At 44.9% G+C, this 17,157-nt stretch overlaps 1 protein-coding gene and 1 long non-coding RNA gene across 4 annotated transcripts in view; one reads left to right on the top strand and one right to left on the bottom strand.

Annotated features, from left to right (window-relative positions):
- ANKRD55 (ankyrin repeat domain 55) overlaps positions 1-17,157 on the top strand; it is a 108,766-nt gene that overhangs the window by 61,983 nt on the left and 29,626 nt on the right. The window contains exons 6-7 of the mRNA XM_055554903.1: positions 3,030-3,158; positions 16,961-17,145. Of these exons, the coding sequence (XP_055410878.1) occupies positions 3,030-3,158; positions 16,961-17,145 (314 nt within the window). The remainder of the gene's footprint in view (positions 1-3,029; positions 3,159-16,960; positions 17,146-17,157) is intronic.
- Positions 1,380-8,047, bottom strand: LOC129633119 (uncharacterized). 3 transcript variants are annotated; one of them, XR_008704899.1, is made up of 5 exons: positions 7,936-8,047; positions 6,912-6,987; positions 3,696-3,816; positions 3,561-3,606; positions 1,380-1,467 (listed from the first exon to the last, which is right to left on the bottom strand). It is a non-coding gene; the product is annotated as an uncharacterized LOC129633119 (long non-coding RNA). The 3 variants fall into 3 exon arrangements; XR_008704897.1 differs by lacking the exon at positions 7,936-8,047 and having other exon boundaries at positions 6,912-7,740; XR_008704898.1 differs by lacking the exons at positions 6,912-6,987; positions 7,936-8,047 and adding an exon at positions 4,745-5,404.

The raw sequence follows: 17,157 nt of genomic DNA on the forward strand, positions 1-17,157 counted from the left end.
TATGAAAAATAGTAGTAGCCCCTTGCACTGTTTTTCAAAATATGCAGGAGCTGATGTTTTTTGTTTTCATTTTTGTGGTTGTTGTTTGGTTTTTCAACAGGGAGTTAAGGACGGGTGGTGGTTGCTTTAAGAGAAAAACTCTTAAAGCCTAGAAACTCTTTAGGAGACAAGGATTAACAGTGTCCTAACAAGGATTAAATTAATTCACAATTTCATGCTGAATTCTCACCTGGCTAAATCAGTCTCTCTGCATATAGTGATTGCCATCTACCTCATTGGGACGACTCATCAAGAATTCTAACAGGTTTCAACTGAACAGTTGATAACAATGATTATAGCAGACAAGTTCATTTTCTATAATGAAGTCATGTTCTGTCTTTCTTGTGTGAATGATTTTAGAAAGCAAAGCCAAATTTTACAAAAGCAAAAAAATCCATCAAGAAGAATAAGAAGTTGCTCATTCATTTAATAAGCTTTTGCTGAGCGTTTACAATGTGCCTGGCACTGTTCTAGGTTCCAGGGAGGAAAAGGGCCCTGCCTTCATGAGCTTATACTCCAGTAGCTCAGAGTCGTCTCCGATGTCTGTAGTCCTGGAGCTGGTGGCACTTCATAATGAAGCCCATGATTCTAAAGCAAACGGCACTCAGCTCTGGGAAAGGGGTAATCACTGCACAATAAAAAGAATCTGATTCCCTGGAGTCCAAATTTCTAATTCCAGTGGGCCAAATTAAAAATAAAGAGGACCCACTGAAATGCTTTGAGCTATTCTGAACCCCAAGTAAATATTCAGCTGCAGGAATAAGAACAAGAAGCTCCACTGTTGTTAGACGGTCATTATTTTCCATATGGAACCAATTTCTTGAAATATCTTTAAGAGTATCTGGAGGCTCAGTTTTATATGACACTTGAAACTTGAAAGCAGGCCATAATGTAATGATTTAGAATGTGGAACTGGTCAAGGGGACTTACATTCTAATCTCACTGCCCCACAAACCTCAAACCCTAGATTCAGTTTTGTGCTCAGTCACAGGCTGGAGAACTTCCCTAGAACTCAACTTCCTCTTGCATAAAATGGGAAGGACAGTGACACCTCTCAGAGTTGACCAACTGCTATAGCAAAAACTCGAAACCTCAGTGCCCAACATAATAAAAGCTTTTTCCTGCTCGCTTCATTGTTCAGTGCTGGTTGATGAGGTGACCCTGTCCTGTCTCATCAACCAGGGACCTGGACTTTTTAATCACTCGATTCCAGCATCTTCTTGAGACTTAGCCTCCCCTCTATTCAGTTGCCAGGTGAGGAAAGGAAATATATAAAAGACTACACAGTTTTTATTTTCTAGGCAGGCCTTGGAGCAGTGGAGGCTTCCATTCTTCCATCCTTTCTATTCACACGGCAATGGTCAGGACTCAGTCTCATGGCAGCACGTATCTGCCGGGAAATTGGGGCATGTAAACTGAGTATCTGCCCTGGAGTAAGAGGAAATAGAATTTGGTGAGCACCACAGACTTCACCACAATATTTAATCCAAAAGGTTATTTGGAGGATTGAGATGATATACAGAAGAACTCATAAAGCTCTCTCAGTTCAATTCAGTTCAGTCGCTCAATCGTGTCCGACTCTTTGCAACCCCATGAATCGCAGCACGCCAGGCCTCCCTGTCAATCACCAACTCTAGAGCAATACATATTCATGTATTATCTGTGTGTGTCAGTCACTCAGTCGTGTCTGACTCTTTGTGACCCCATGGACTATAGACTGCCAGGCTCCTCTGTCCATTGGATTCTCCAGGCAAGAATACTGGAGTGGGTTGCCATTCACTTCTCCAGGGAATGTATTATCTGGAACATTATTAATGTATTATCTGGAAAAATAATAGCTCTGCCCTTCTAGCTAGGCTCCTCCACTCAGCTCATCTTGGATAGGCAGAGAAGGGCAAGGTGGTAACACTGTGTTATATGCAGAGACAACTGCAAAAAGAGAAAGCTCTCCACTTCCTTTGCTCCCTTTACCAGGCATCTTAATCTAGAATCATCTTAGATGTATTTCATGTAATTGTGAGCTATACACAAGAGAAAAGGCCATCTTTTCATAGTCCACTCTCAAATACTACTGGTTCTTTTTGGCAAATGTTTCCCAGCAGAAGTTCATTTTATTATGAAACCATACCTAACGTGTGACCTTAAGCTAGGAAAGAAGGTGGAATTCACCAGATTGGCTCATCTGGATCTGATTTCCAGGCTGCCACCGAGTGATTTCTTCTAAACAGTGTAAATCAGGTCATGTCAACACCTGCTTAAAATCCTTCCTGTCTTTCTATTGACTTCAGAATAAAATCCAAATGCCTTATATAGGTTATTCCCCATCCCACCCTCCAAGGATCAGCCCTGCCTCTTTCTCCAACTGCATCTTGCATGGCTCTCCTCCTCTCCCTATTCATTCATTCATTCATTCATCCAACGGCTTTTCATCTAGCCTGGGTCAGTCTCTGGGGATACTTTAGTAAACAGACAGTGTTCTGGTCTGGTGGTGGGAGATGGCATCCCAGCGTACTCTGATCACAAGTGTCTGCCTCTGTGACTTGTTGTTCGCTGGTCTCTACCTTCAGTTTACCTCGACTCCCAGAGGCCCATGTAGAACAGTCCCTACCTCTGGGGTGGTTACTCTGTCATGGCACCCCAGGTGCATTCTTTATAGCATTCAACAATCCTGAAAATCCTTTGGCTTGTTTGTGTTACTATTATTTGTGTTTGTGTTATTATTTGCATTTATTATCTATCTTCCTCTACCACAGTGGAGTTCCCACGAGGACATGGATCTCATTGATCTTATTCCCTATAGTATCCTTGACACCTGTTTGCCTGACATCAAGTAGGAACCCAGGGAGTTGAATGAATGATTCAAGGAACAAGTGAACTGACAGCAACCAACGCATCTGCTGATGCCTTCGGGCCTGGGGAGAAAGTGTGTACTCCACTTTCCTTCCTGATAGCCTGTGCTCATCTCGGCCCCTCTGACTGTGGTTTTGCAGGGGATGACGGCACTCCACTGGGCAGCTTTCCACAACCGGCCTCAGCACACCCAAATGCTGCTGAAGAAGGGGGCAGACCCCACCCTTGTGGATAAAGACTTTAAAACAGCTCTCCACTGGGCAGTCCAGGTGAGAAATTAGCCAGTAGGCTTGTCTCAAGTGTAAATGGTGTAAAGCAATGTTAACAGTTCTGAGTAGGTCAGACCGGTAAGGCACAGTCCCAGCATTGATGTGGGCTTTGTATGTATGATGGACTTCCCTTGTGGCTCAGCTGGTAAGGAATTTTCCTGCAATGAGGGAGACCTGGGTTTGATCCCTGGGTTGGGAAGATCCCCTGGAGAAGGGAAAGGCTACCCACTCCAGTATTCTAGCCTGGAGAATTCCATGGACTGTATAGTCCATGGGGTTGCAATGAGTTGGACACGACTAAGTGACTTTCACTTCACTTCACTTGTATGTATGACAGAGCAAGCAGGATATATGCATGCTGCCCTCCTCCCTCCATCCATACCCAGAGGGGCAACAGCAGACCTGTCACTTTGGAGCATTTGGGTACATCAGTTGCTGAGACGAAATCCTGCCAAGGTAAAGAGGGGGAGGAGTTACAGAATATCAGGCAGAGCCTACCTTGGCTATTACACACACAAAATACACATATATACATACCTCACTCTCTCCAGCAGTGCTTGCTAAGGGCTCACAGTGCTTCATGATAATTCTTCAAAGAATTACCAGGAAGTCCCTTCAGAGTCTTTGGACCATGAATCTCTTCTTCCTTCCAAATCCTCTGAAGCAGAATAATTCCAGGTGACCCTGAGTTCTACTCTGAACCCTGAAAACAGAGGCTCATGGCACCCTACCTTGCTATCCCAAAAGGGAGTCTGTATCAGTACATATAACTGGAGAAATCAGAAATCTACAGCCCAAAGTGAGGAAAACTGAGACTGAGGTGAAAGAATGACCATTAGTAACATTTATTGAGGTGTTGTCTAGGGAAATCTTTCAAAGGGATTGATTAACTAAGAGTTATCTGTTCTGTCCTTAAGAGCAATACAGCATCCTTTGAACAAAACTGCCAGCCTGTTCTGTCTTTTGATGCCTGATGTAGACATCCCCACTGTTTATTTCCATCAGCCCTATAAAGGGACCCTTGCTGAACTGCGGTCAGCATCCCCCTGATTCTATGCGCCCTGACAGTGGTTTCACTTAGGTGTTTTCACGTGCCACACATGGCAGAGAAGGGCACCTGGCACTTTCAGGGTTGACATGTGGGCCTGAGATCAAGGGGAAATAGAAGTGATTTGGAAACTACTCTGTTTTTGTTCTTGCAAGCTTGGCTTCAGTTACCCTGTAGCAGGGCCAGCCCTGACAAAACTCTGAAATGAACAAAGCTTGTTTTTGTCATCCCCACCTGCCCTTAGCACCCTCCTACATACTTTCAGTATTTAATCAGCTGCCTTGCCCCCCCATGCCAGTCCCTGCCCAGCACCCAGTCCTCCGCCCAGGGGTCACCATTGCAGCGCTAGCCCCAGGGCAATATGGCTGGGCAAGCAAGAAACATCCCACGTGTGTTGGTTCTCAGCTGGGGTGACAGTGGTATCAGAATCAAGCATTTTCTGTATCTTTACTCTCATCACCCCTGTTCTCTGATTCCATTGACCTAGGATAGGGCTCCAGTATGTGCAGTTGACAAAATCTCCCCAAGGAATTCTTACCTGTACGCCTCCTCTGCTCCACCTGCGTCCACTGCACCCACAGTTTAGAGCTACTCCTTGGGATGCAGGCTTGCAATTGAATCAGCAGTGCTTGTAAAATGACAAATTCCCAGACCCCACTCCAGATCTAATGAGTTGGGCTCTTTGTGGGTGGGAACCCCTGTTTTTATCCTCCAAGAGGCAATTTTGCAAAATCAAAAGAAAAATGTCCTCAGCTCAGAGGATCTGAGTTTGCGTTAACAGAACCGGATTTGTTCTGAGAAAAGTCACCGATGCCTGCTTGGTTTAACTATTGGTGTATCTTTGGGATATGAATGAGACTGTGTACATGACAGTGATATGTAACATTCTATGTAATTGGAAGAATTATAGTTTTTATTATGGTTCCCAATTTCCTCTATGAAAGCTTAGTTAACATACTATCTAGATAGTCTTTTTCTCTACTAAATGGTGTGGCTTTTACCTGCTACATTGATTTTAATCCTGCCTGCACATTAGAACTTCCTTGCATATCAGGACTTCCCTGATGGCTCAGAAGGTAAAGCGTCTGTCTGCAATGCAGGAGACCCGGGTTCGTCCCTGGGTCGGGAAGATGCCCTGGAGAAGGAAATAGCAACCCACTCCAGTACTATTGCCTGGAAAATCCCATGGACAGAGGAGCCTGGTTAGGCTACAGTCCAAGGAGTCGTAAAGAGTCGGACACGACTGAGCATCTTCACTTCACTTCACTTGCACATTAGAATCAACTGAAGAGCTTTTAAGCAATACTGATACTCAAGCCCCACACCTATTTTCAGTCAATTATTCTGGGGTGCAACCCAGGTGTTAGTATTTTTGTAACGTTTATCCCTTCCTCTAGGAGCTTGTAATGCCCAGCTAGGGTTGAAAACCACTAATAAATGAATTCATATGCTGCTGCTTCTGCTGCTGAGTCACTTCAGTCGTATCTGACTCCATGCGACCCCATAGATGGCAGCCCACCAGGCTCCCCCATCCCTGGGATTCTCCAGGCAAGAACACTGGAGTGGGTTGCCATTTCCTCTTAGCTACTCCTACCTAAGATACTTGCATTCTGACCCGTGATTTTGTAAACTAAGTATAATGCCTCACACGTGTTCATACTCAATAACTTAATAAATGCTTAGCGAGCACCTACTTTGTATGTGGCATGGGAAGGGGGAGAGATTAACATGACAGATCCCTTCTAGGACCCCCATAATCACATGTGATATTGCATGGGTGGGTCTGTGAGGATGTTAGCATACGTTTTTCTGAGGAAGGTGTCCACTATTTCTTCAACTCTTCAATGAGGATCTGTAACCAGACTCCAAAAGATTTAGAATCTTACTCTGGAGGAACCATGCACCCTCTCACTCCCTGTGGTTAGTACTAAAATTCAGAAGTGATGTGCTATGACCTTTACTCTTCAGAGAAGACCAAGGGTAATTCCAAATGTCAGCCAAAACCAGGATTACACGTGCCTCCTTTAGCCACCTTCTTCATTTATAACACGGGGACAGCACCCTGCTCCTCTTGAAGTTTTTCCATATGAATAGGTCTATTTCCTGCTGTCATTTATTCCTTTCATTTGAACGTAGGGCTTTTCTCTGGGACTATATGAGACCATACTTAAAGTGACAGGACTTTGAGTTAATAAAGCCTCTATATTTGACCCAGGTAATCAAAGCAGTAAAGATTTGAAACACTGGGCCCAGAAAGTAAGGCCTTCCCAGGTGGAGCTAGTGGTAAAGAACCCGCCTGCCAATACAGGAAACATAAGAGTTATGGGTTCGATCCCTGGCTCTGGAAGATCCCCTGGAGAATGAAATAGCAACCCACTCCAGTATTCTGGCCTGGAGAATCCCCATGGACAGAGGAGCCTGGTGGGCTCAGTCCACGGGATCGCAAAGAGTCAGACACAACAGAACGACTAACACTGTCTTGCAAGCACGCACTCCCAGAATGTTTGACTTCTGCCCCCGTTTCTCAGGTCCCTTGGTCGCTGGTGGGGCCCTCCTGTGGGCCCATTGCCCTCATTCACCTTCCCCATCTGCCCAGGAGACTCCACTGCTTGGCTGTCTCTGGGCTAACACTGAGCAGAACCCTGTCCCTGTCTGCATCCAGTCTGCCCTGATGAAATCTCAGTCGCTTTGGGGCATGTTCTCACCTGTTTGTGATGGGACTCACTTATCAGGAGTCTACACAGGTCTCTCTCAGCTTCATCTCCCTCTCACTCCTCAACACTGCAGAAATCATAGATCTTTTTTTCATTCTCTTTTCCTCAGAAAGCCCATCGGTTCCAACGACTTCAGCTACCAATCTACTCAGAATTTTCTCAGGTCAAAATCCAGCAGTGACCTCTCTCTTGACACTAGGCTCACATTTCCAGCTCTACCAGGCATCTTCCCATCATTTCCCATGGATGCATCAGTCAATGTGTTCAAACTGAATCCACAGTCTCTCCTTCCCATCACATTTCCATCTTCCCAGCAGTCCAAGACAAAGGCCTCCAGGTGGCCCATGAACACTCCTTTCTTATCATCATTCACGTCCAGGTGGTTGTCAAGACCTCTTCCTTCCACTCCTCACGTCTCCCAATTGCCTCTTTTCTATTCCCACTGTATAGATCAGGGTCCTAGCACGAAGCAGCCCACTCGGATGGGATTAATTGAGCATAGATTCATAAAAATGCTATTTACACACATCCACAGGTTGCCATTAGGGAATCTGGGCTTAAAAGAGCCTGGGAGGCAGAGGTTACTAAGACACAGCAAAAGTTGTAGCTGTAGGAGAGGGCCCAGGACAGAAACTGTAGCCCTGGATGGAATAATCAACCTGTGATCTAGCAGGGAGAGAACTGGGCGATAAATGCCCCAGTCAATATTTCCTCCTCTGTCCATCTTCTGTCAGTGCCACTCACTAGCCAATCCCAACTAGAAGCCAAAGGGCCAAGGAGCCCATTTAATGCAACTCATACATGCTGAGAGCAGGTTGAAAAAAGGGAGTTGACCAGGAAGAACAAATGGAGATGATGAAGTACACCCACCATCAGTGCCTTAGGTCAAGCCTCCCCTGTCTCTCACGGGAACAGTTTCAGTCTCTGTATTTCTACTTCAGCGCTTTCTTTCTCTACTCTGTTCTCACATTGCCGCCAGGTGCTCTTTCTACAAATCACAAAGGAATGTACTCACATAACCGTTACCGCACCAAAACAATTATGGTCACCCTTGGTTCTTGGCTCAAAAACCTGCAGCAAGTGCTGTTTTTAGGTAGAGAGCAAACTCTTTGATTTGCACCGACTGCTGTGAGCAGCCGCTCCCCACCCCACCCTACTCCCTGCCTTTCCTCTTCAATCTGTATTGACATCAATCCAATCATACTAGAATATTGATAATCCCCTCAATACATGAGAAAGATTCATCCAACCTTCCCCTTGGTCATCGTCTTCCCCTTTGGTGAAACATTTCTTTCTACTTTAAATGGTATATACTTAACAGTAATCTTATTGATTTATTTGGCCGCATCAGCTCTTAGCTGTGGTATGCAGAATCTTTCCTTACGGTGTTCTGGCTCAGCAGTTGAGGCTCAAAGGTTAATTTGCCCCGCCACATGTGGGATCTTAGTTCCTCTGTCAGGGATTAAACCCGAATCCCCTGCATTAGAAGGCAGATTCTTAACCACTGGACCATCAAGAAAGTCCCAATACTTTTTTCTTCTTGCCTTCCCTGCCTCATCCCTTCTAACTGCAGAATTTATACTTGTTCCTCTTTATTTCTCAAGGCTCAACTAAGTTTACCCTCTTTGCTGAACTCCCTTTTAGAATTTTCCCCTCTGTCTAGCACTTCCTTCCTTCTATTGCTGGTGTTACTATCAGTGGGTTGCCTACATCTCCTCTTCTAGACCACATGCTTAAGTAAACATGCCTTACTCATCCAGATGTCTCTCAAGACCCAAAGCAGACCTTTGTGAATCTTTGTGAACACCAAAAAAGTTTTCACTGAATTCAGTTCAACAGGCTTATCCATCGCAAGCCACTGGAATTGGAATTAGTGCTTTATTGGGTTCTTTCTGTGATATACCATTTTCAGCTTAACCGAGACCTCCAGGAATGCATTGCCTTAGTATCAAAGAGTTTTTCCTAATGATATGTAATCTAGGATAGCTATGATGACAGGTCAGCGAGAGGGCCAAGTATCTACTGCCCCTAAAATCTCACCTCTAGCTCCTTCCTCCTAATCCTAGTTAATGTGTTTAGAAGCTTCCTCAGTAGTAGTCTTCTTGCAGTGCATTTTTCAAGGGTGGGTAGAAAGGAAAGAACTGCCCTAATGTAAAGCAACTATTTCATGTTTGTTCATTCAGTATGTGATTAAGGAAATTATACACACACCCTTGGAGCTCTTGAATGTAACCATGAAGCCGCCAGTGTCTGAGACTGATTTGGTCCAGCATGAAATTCTCCTCCTTCCTGTGGTGGCCAAGATATGTGATCACTGTTTGAATTGTGTCAAAATTCTATAAATATACTTTAAATATATTCAGAATGCCAAAGGATAATTATAAATGTCATAGGCCAGTGGATCCAGACCATAGATGAAAGAACCTTAGAGCTGGGAGGGACCACACAAAGTCATTTAATGCAACCCCTCTGTTCACAGTGCGCAGGGAGGTTACCATTGTCCAGGCTCACCCTCCACCCACAGGTGCCCAGACCACACAACTCCCAGTGCTTGACTAAAGGACATAAGCCCAGAATAATCAAAGGGAAAGTCAAATGTACTAAATCAACTCCCATTACCTTGGAAGCAAAGATGGAGTTATCTTAAAGGATAGCCTAAATTAAAGTGGCCTGCATATGTCAGCTCCCCAGGGCTTGGCTGCAGAGAGGGAAGGAGATGGGTAGACAGCCAAAAAATAGGAACTCACCTAGGAGTAAACACAAGTAAAGAAAGAAGTGAAAAGATAGTGAAAGGTGGGAGATAGTGAGAAAAAGAGAGGAAAGCTAAGAAAAGAACGGGTATAATTCTAGTTTGGCTTTGCCCATGGTTTGTAAGGCTTGTTTTATTTATTTATTTATTTATGCTATGTTCAGCCAATATTTATTACAAGTTACTCTTTATTAGGCTCCATTTCAGCAGAAAGACAGTGTTTCTACACATGACCACAGCAAGGAAGGAAGTTTCGTGGGGGTGTTTTCCATATTAATCATTAGAACACCTGTGAAATGATGTAGTTCAGCAGCTGAGGGTCACAGTTCCTCACTGCCCCTCCCCCGCCATTTCTATCTCACAGTAGCCCTCCAGGGGGGTCAGCCCCAAGTTTTGGGATACAGCAGACTCTGGTATCAGGCCAAGCAGAAAGCCTGGGTCCAAACGGGCTAACTATGAAGAGGGTCCTGACTCCAAGCTAGGATATTGGGCACCTTTCTCTTCTAGTCAGGCTTCCCTGACAGCTCAGTTGGTAAAGAATCCACCTGCAATGCAGGATACCCCAGTTCGATTCCTGGGTCGGGAAGATCTGCTGGAGAAGGGATAGGCTACCCACTCCAGTATTCTTGGGCTTCTTTTGTGGCTCAGCTGGTAAAGAGTCTGCCTGCAATGTGGTAGACCTGGGTTTGAACCCTGGGTTGGGAAGATCCCCTGGAGAAGGGAAAGTCTACCCACTTCAGTATTCTGACCTAGAAAATTCCATGGACTGTATAGTCCATGGGGGTTGCAAAGAGTTGGACACAACTAAGCAACTTTCACTTCACTTCCCTTCTAGTCAGCCACAAACCCTCAACTCTCATGTGTTCACAGTCCACTAGTTCACAAGCCAGTAGGTTTTCCCCTCCAACTCCATTCCAGTCTAACACATTTGGCTCCAGATGAACTTAAGGGCCAGCATTCTTCTCACAGCACAAAACCACCTAGCCCTTTAAAAGGGCCACATGACCTAAAACCCTTTCCTCGCCTTTCTGCGGTCACTGTCATGTGACAAACAGACTCCTACTTCCAAGAGAAGGACAGAGATCGGGGTTCCCTTCCCGAAGAACCCACCATAGAACTAATTTCCCCAACACGTTAACAGATAAACAACTAATCCTAAATCTTGCACTAAGATTTCTCGGGAAGTCACTAGAATAAAAAGGGTCTACAATAAGGATATTGAAATCTTGTTTTTTATCAGTCTCTGATAACAAAATTCCTGTACGTTAATCTAACTTTCTTCTTGGCAAGGCTTCTTATGAATTCTTCTCCTTCATGAGGTGTAAAGAGAAAATGACTAGGACTCAGTGGTTCCCAGCAGCCTTTAGGTTACATGAAGGCAATTTCATGGATTACCCACAGACAAAAACAACACAATAAAAGAAAAAGAAAGAAACCCACAATCTCATTTGGCCACCCAATGCAGAATCCTGCTGCTGCTACTGCTGCTAAGTCACTTCAGTCGTGTCCGACTCTGTGCGACCCCATAGACGGCAGCCCACCAGGCTCCCCCATCCCTGGGATTCTCCAGGCAAGAACACTGGAGTGGGTTGCCATTTCCTTCTCCAGTGCATGAAAGTGCAGCCTTCCAGGCTCCTCCATCCATGGGATTTTCCAGGCAAGAGTGCTGGAGTGGGGTGCCATTGCCTTCTCCGAATGCAGAATCCTAGAGCTCCATAAGATCTATACAATATTCTTCCCCTGTTGAACAATATTCCCACCAAATGGAAACTTACTCTCCAATTTTCCAGGGCCTGTTGTGGGCAACACCCATTTCTTCTCTCCTGGTGCTTCCTGGTGTCTGTGACCGAGGCTTCCCAGGCCTGGAGATTCCACCTGATGGAGGTTCAGCTCAGTTTGCCAAGAAGAGAATGTTGTTGGCAGGAGACCACCGAGCCGGGGCCTCTAGTCATACATTAGGGACCTCTCTTTGTTGTTGTTGTTTAGTCGTTCAGTAATGTCCAACTCTTCCGAAACCCCATGGACTATAACCTGCCAGGCTCCTCTGTTCATGAGATTTCCCAGGCAAAAATACTGGAGTGGGTTGCCATGCCCTTCTCCAGGGAATCTTCTCGACCCAGGGATCAAACCCGCGTCTCCTGCATCTCCTGTATTGCAGGCAGATTCTTTACCACTGAGCCACCAGGGAAGCCCTAGGGACCTCTCTAGGGCTCTCTCAAATTCTTATGAGAATGCACCATGGCAACCGTCCTAGGAGAGGAGTAAATGTTTGCTCTGAATTTCATTTCAAAATATATTTAAATATTAAAACACCTATAATAAAATCAATTAATTTAGTATAATAAAAAAAAAATTAAAGCACCAAATGTGGAAAGAAGGTCTCAGTTGGTAAGACACACTTCCTGCTACTGATGTTGCTGATACCAACAGCAGTTTTCTCTTTAATTCTTCCCAGGTGAACATGCAGGATCAAATAAATAAACCATTTCTTTAACTGAAGACAAAATAGTGTAACAGTGAAGTGCCAGGGCTCTGCAGTCAGTCCCAGCCTTGCCACCTCATGGCTGTGACATTGGACAATGAATCTGCCTGTGATGCAGAAGACCTGGGTTCGATCCCTGGGTTGGGAAGATGCCCTGGAGAAAGAAACAGCAACCCATTCCAGTACTCTAGACTGGGAAATCCCATGGGCAGAGGAGCCTGGCAGGCTACAGTCCATGGGGTCGCAAAGAGTCAGACACGACCGAGCGACTCACTGACAGACAGAATCCCTCTGTGCCTCCAATTTCTCCTCTATAATATGAGGCTGACAAGAGCACCTATCTTATGCTACTCGTTTAGTCCTGACACCCACGGAGTTGTTGTCAGGATTAAACAAGTGAGAACAGGCCGTGCTGGGCACAGAACAGTCACTTGGTAAACATCACTATCACCATTATTCTTGGGAGGATATTATTATAAAAACAATGGTGATGTAAATGAGGGTGGGATTTGGAGACAAAGGAATTGTCTGAAAGATTCAGGACAAAGGCATTTTGGAGGAAAGGGGTAAGCGGGTGAAATTTCTCTTATCCAGAAAAGCCATGTAAGAGTCCAGCTCGCAAGGGAAATGCTGATTGGGACTGTCTGCTCAGGAAGTCAGAAGGGGCCAACTCAGATGTGCCAGACTACAGCCCACCCCCACCCCGCATCTAAGCTGGCTGCTTCCAAAATGGCTCCTGCATGGGTCAGGCAAGGAGGGAGGAAGACAGTATGTAAGATCCGGGTTCTGTTTTTTCTGTCTGTGCTTGACGCTCCATCCCACACAGAAGGAGAACCCGTGACAGGCTGTTTTGCTGTTTAAAACACTTTGGCAAGCTGAATTCCTTTGCTCTTCCAGGAAACTGTAAACAAAATCAATTCATTGAGTGGACACTCTTTTTTGCTTCTATTTTGCTTCTCCAGTGGCTAGTGCTTCTTAAAAGGGGAGAGGGGCTTCTTGATTGTCTTAAATATACATATGTCAGACACCTCAAAATATGTTTAAGTAACATTAGGTGAAAGAATCTTAGAAAAGCTGATAAAGCAGGCATGAAAGCTTAGATGTGTTCACTGTAGCAACCTTTTGATGACAGGCATGCCATGGAACTGAACTCATTGATCCAAATTATTTAAAAATCATTGTGAGACAAAGGAAGGACAGAGGGAGGATGTAAGGGGGAAGGTGAGACGGAGGGAAGGCTAAAGGTGGCAGGCAGGGACTACGTTATGGATGTGTCCTCAGTCCCCTGGCAGGGCTCTGGGGATAGACTCAGAAAGGATTCGGATGGCAAACCAGAGCCCTAGGCACCTGGGAGGGCTTGCACTCATGATGAGAATGCCCAGCCCAAGGGAGTGTGATGTGTGAGCCTGCTCACTCACTTCAGTAATGTTCCACTCTGCAACCCTAAGGACTGTAGCCCACCAGGCTCTTGTGTCCATGGGATTCTCCAGGCAACCCAGGAGTAAACTGCCATGCCCTCCTCCGGGGACCGAGTGTGACACTAAATAGCAAATAAAAATCTCCATGACAGGTCAAAAGAGATACCACAGAAGAAAGGAACACGTCATTCCTCTGGCATGTGAGCAGAGGGCTCCACATTTTTCCTGGGCCCCACAGATTATGTAGCTGGCCATGGTTATAGCATTTAAAACCCACTCAGCACTCTTCCTGGGGCTCAAAGTTGAGAGTTTTGCTGCCCTCAGCCTTTGTTCCACAAGAGCTTTCAGAAATGGTGTCAGCAGCTGTCCCCAGTACAGGCGGCAAACACTCCAGGGTTCGCTGTGTAGTGGTTCTCTGAGAAGCCATGCTGAGTCACAGGATATCCGGAGAGTTCTTGGTGCAAACAGGGAGAGGGGAGGGAAAGGAAGAGGAAAAGCCAAAATGAATGGGTTCTGTTCCACGGAATTGTGCAAACTGACTCAGAGGTTCTAAAACACAACCCTGGGGTCAAATAATCAAGTGGGAAGAATGCCAAAAGAAATGTTACATACTTGGAAAATTTATTATGAGATGGCTGTTGAACAGCATTTGGAGTGTATTAGAATTGCAGCTTTTAAAAAGTTCAGTACTCCCTTTCAGCCCAGGGACCCTGAGTTTGGCATGTGACCTGGCTCCTTTCCCCCAGAACTACAGCCTACCTCTCCCATTTCTTTAAACTGTTCATAAGGAGTTCTTAAAACTCCTCATGCCTCCTAGGGGAGAAGGCAATGGCACCCCACTCCACTATTCTTGCCTGGAAAATCCCATGGACAGAGGAGCCTGGTAGGCTGCAGTCGATGGGGTCTCGAAGAGTGGGACATGACTGAGCAACTTCACTTTCACTTTTCACTTTCATGCATAGGAGAAGGAAATGGCAACCCATTTTCTTGCCTGGAGAATCCCAGAGACTGCGGAGCCTGGTGGGCTGCTGTCTATGGGGTAGCACAGAATTGGACACGACTGAAGCGACCTAGCAGCAGCAGCAGCATGCCTCCTAGGAACCTCCATTCTACCCATAAGACCTGCCGCCTAGAGATTCAGGGTGTCTGTGGATTCATTGAGAAAATGCAGATGAATTATTATTATTATAATCTTTACTCAAATATCAGTAGAAAACTGAAAGATAAGACTTTCCACAGTGTGAGACAGAATGACTATTTTATTGGCCTTTGAGGATTTATTGTTATCTTAAATTGCAAATGCTTATGTAGTGCAGGCATGCTAAACTGCTTCAGTCATGTCCAACTCTTTGCGATCCCACGGACTACGTGGCCTGCCAGGCTCCTTTGTCCATAAGATTCTCCAGGCAAGAATACTGGAGTGGGTTGCTGTACCCAGGATCTTCCCGACCCAGGGATTGAATCCTAGTCTCCTGCATCTCCCGAATCTGCAAGCAGTTTCTTTACCACTAGAACCACCTGGGAAGTGCTTACGTAGTGCTTTTTTGTATTTTTCAGTCCAGTGAAAAATAACATGCACAATATTTACTTACTTGTTTATTCAAGCTAAAGAGATATAGGACACTCTCCAGGAACAGCTGGTGATCTTTAAGGTTGGGACAGGTTGCTAAAAAAACTATAGAGCAATCTCATTCCAAAGATAAGATAAAAACTTATAGATCTACACAGAGATCTATACAGAGATCTACACAGAGAGAGGGATCCGATTTAAATGGTTTCCTGAAGCTCTTTCCTTTTCATACATTTTATTTCTTTATTGATTAGCTACTAAATTATGACCCACTTCTGTTTAAAAAGGATTTTTGACAATTAAATTACATGCAACTTCTAGCAATTTGACTATTACCAGATCATTTTGGTCATCATTATGCCACTAGTCAGTATTCATCATTGTCATTTTGTTAATATTAAAATTAATTCTGCCAGCTTCTCAGGGGTCAATCTCTATAGCAAGCAGGAAACAAGAAGCATATATTTAATGAGGAAGTTATCTAGGTGGCCCACCCATCATGCTAGCTCTGATGTCAGTCAATTACACACATATTTATTTTTTTTAATATAAATTTATTTATTTTAATTGGAGGCTGATTACTTTACAATATTGTATTGGTTTTGCCATACATTGACATGAATTTGCCACAGCTGTACATGTGTTCCCCATCCTGAACCTCCCTCCCACCTCCCTCCCCATCCCATCCCTCTGGGTCATCCCAGTGCACCAGCCCCGAGCATCCTGTATTATGCATTGAACCTGGACTGGTGATTCGTTTCACATATGATAATATACATATTTCAATGCCATTCTCCCAAATCATCCCACCCTTGCCCTTTCCCACAGAGTCCGAAATACTGTTCTATACATCTGTGTCTCTTTTGCTATCTTGCATACAGGGTTATTGTTACCATCTTTCTAAATTCCATATATATATGTTAGTATACTGTATTGGTGTTTTTTCTTTTCTTTCTGGCTTACTTCACTCTGTTTAATAGGCTCCAGTTTCATCCACCTCATTAGAACTGATTCAAATGTATTCTTTTTAATGGCTGAGTAATACTCCATTGTGTATATGTAACACAGCTTTCTTATCCATTCGTCTGCTGATGGACATCTAGGTTGCTTCCATGTCCTGGCTATTATAAATAGTGCTGCGATGAACATTGGGGTACATGTGTCTCTTTCAATTCTGATTTCCTCGGTGTGTATGCCCAGCAGTGGGATGCTGGGTCGTATGGCAGTTCTATTTCCAGTTTTTTAAGGAATCTCCACACTGTTCTCCATAGTGGCTGTACTAGTTTGCATTCCCACCAACAGTGTACGAGGGTTCCCTTTTCTCCACACCCTCTCCAGCATTTATTGCTTGTAGACTTTCCTCCCTGGACTTCCCAGGTGATCAATGGAAAAGAATCTGTCTGCCAGTGCAGGAGACTCAGGAGACACTGGTTCGATCCCTGGGTGGGGAAGACCCCCTGGAGGAGGAAATGGCAACCCACTCAAGTATTCTTGCCTGGAGAATCCCATGGACAGAGGAGCCTAGTGGGCTACAGTCCATAGGATCCAAAGAGTCAGACCCGACTAAGCACCCACATACCTTAAGTCCTCCTTAGTTCACTAATTATGGAAGACAATTTAGCTCTTACAGGAGACAAAAACCCCTGCCGGGACTTGAGACAAGTGGAAATTTGTTGGTGGGTTTGATAAAATGCATTTTATTTTAGTGTGTGTTAGTTTTGAATTTTTTTTTTTTTGCTTTGAATTTTTATCTTAATTTACATAGACAGGGAAGAGCACTGGATCATACATAATGAGCTTTTTTTGACTCTGTTTTTCCAGAGTGGAAATAGAATTCTGTGTTCCATCATTCTGAGCCATCACCAGGGTCCATCCATAATCAACTACGACGATGAGAGTGGCAAGACATGCGTGCACATCGCCGCAGCAGCAGGTTTCTGCGACATCATCAATGAGCTGGCAAGAGTCCCTGAGTGCAACCTGCAGGCTCTGGATGTGGACGACAGGTATCCATGGCC

Source organism: Bubalus kerabau, chromosome 18 (genome assembly GCF_029407905.1).
Source record: "Bubalus kerabau isolate K-KA32 ecotype Philippines breed swamp buffalo chromosome 18, PCC_UOA_SB_1v2, whole genome shotgun sequence".
In the NCBI taxonomy this organism is placed as follows: domain Eukaryota; kingdom Metazoa; phylum Chordata; class Mammalia; order Artiodactyla; family Bovidae; genus Bubalus; species Bubalus kerabau.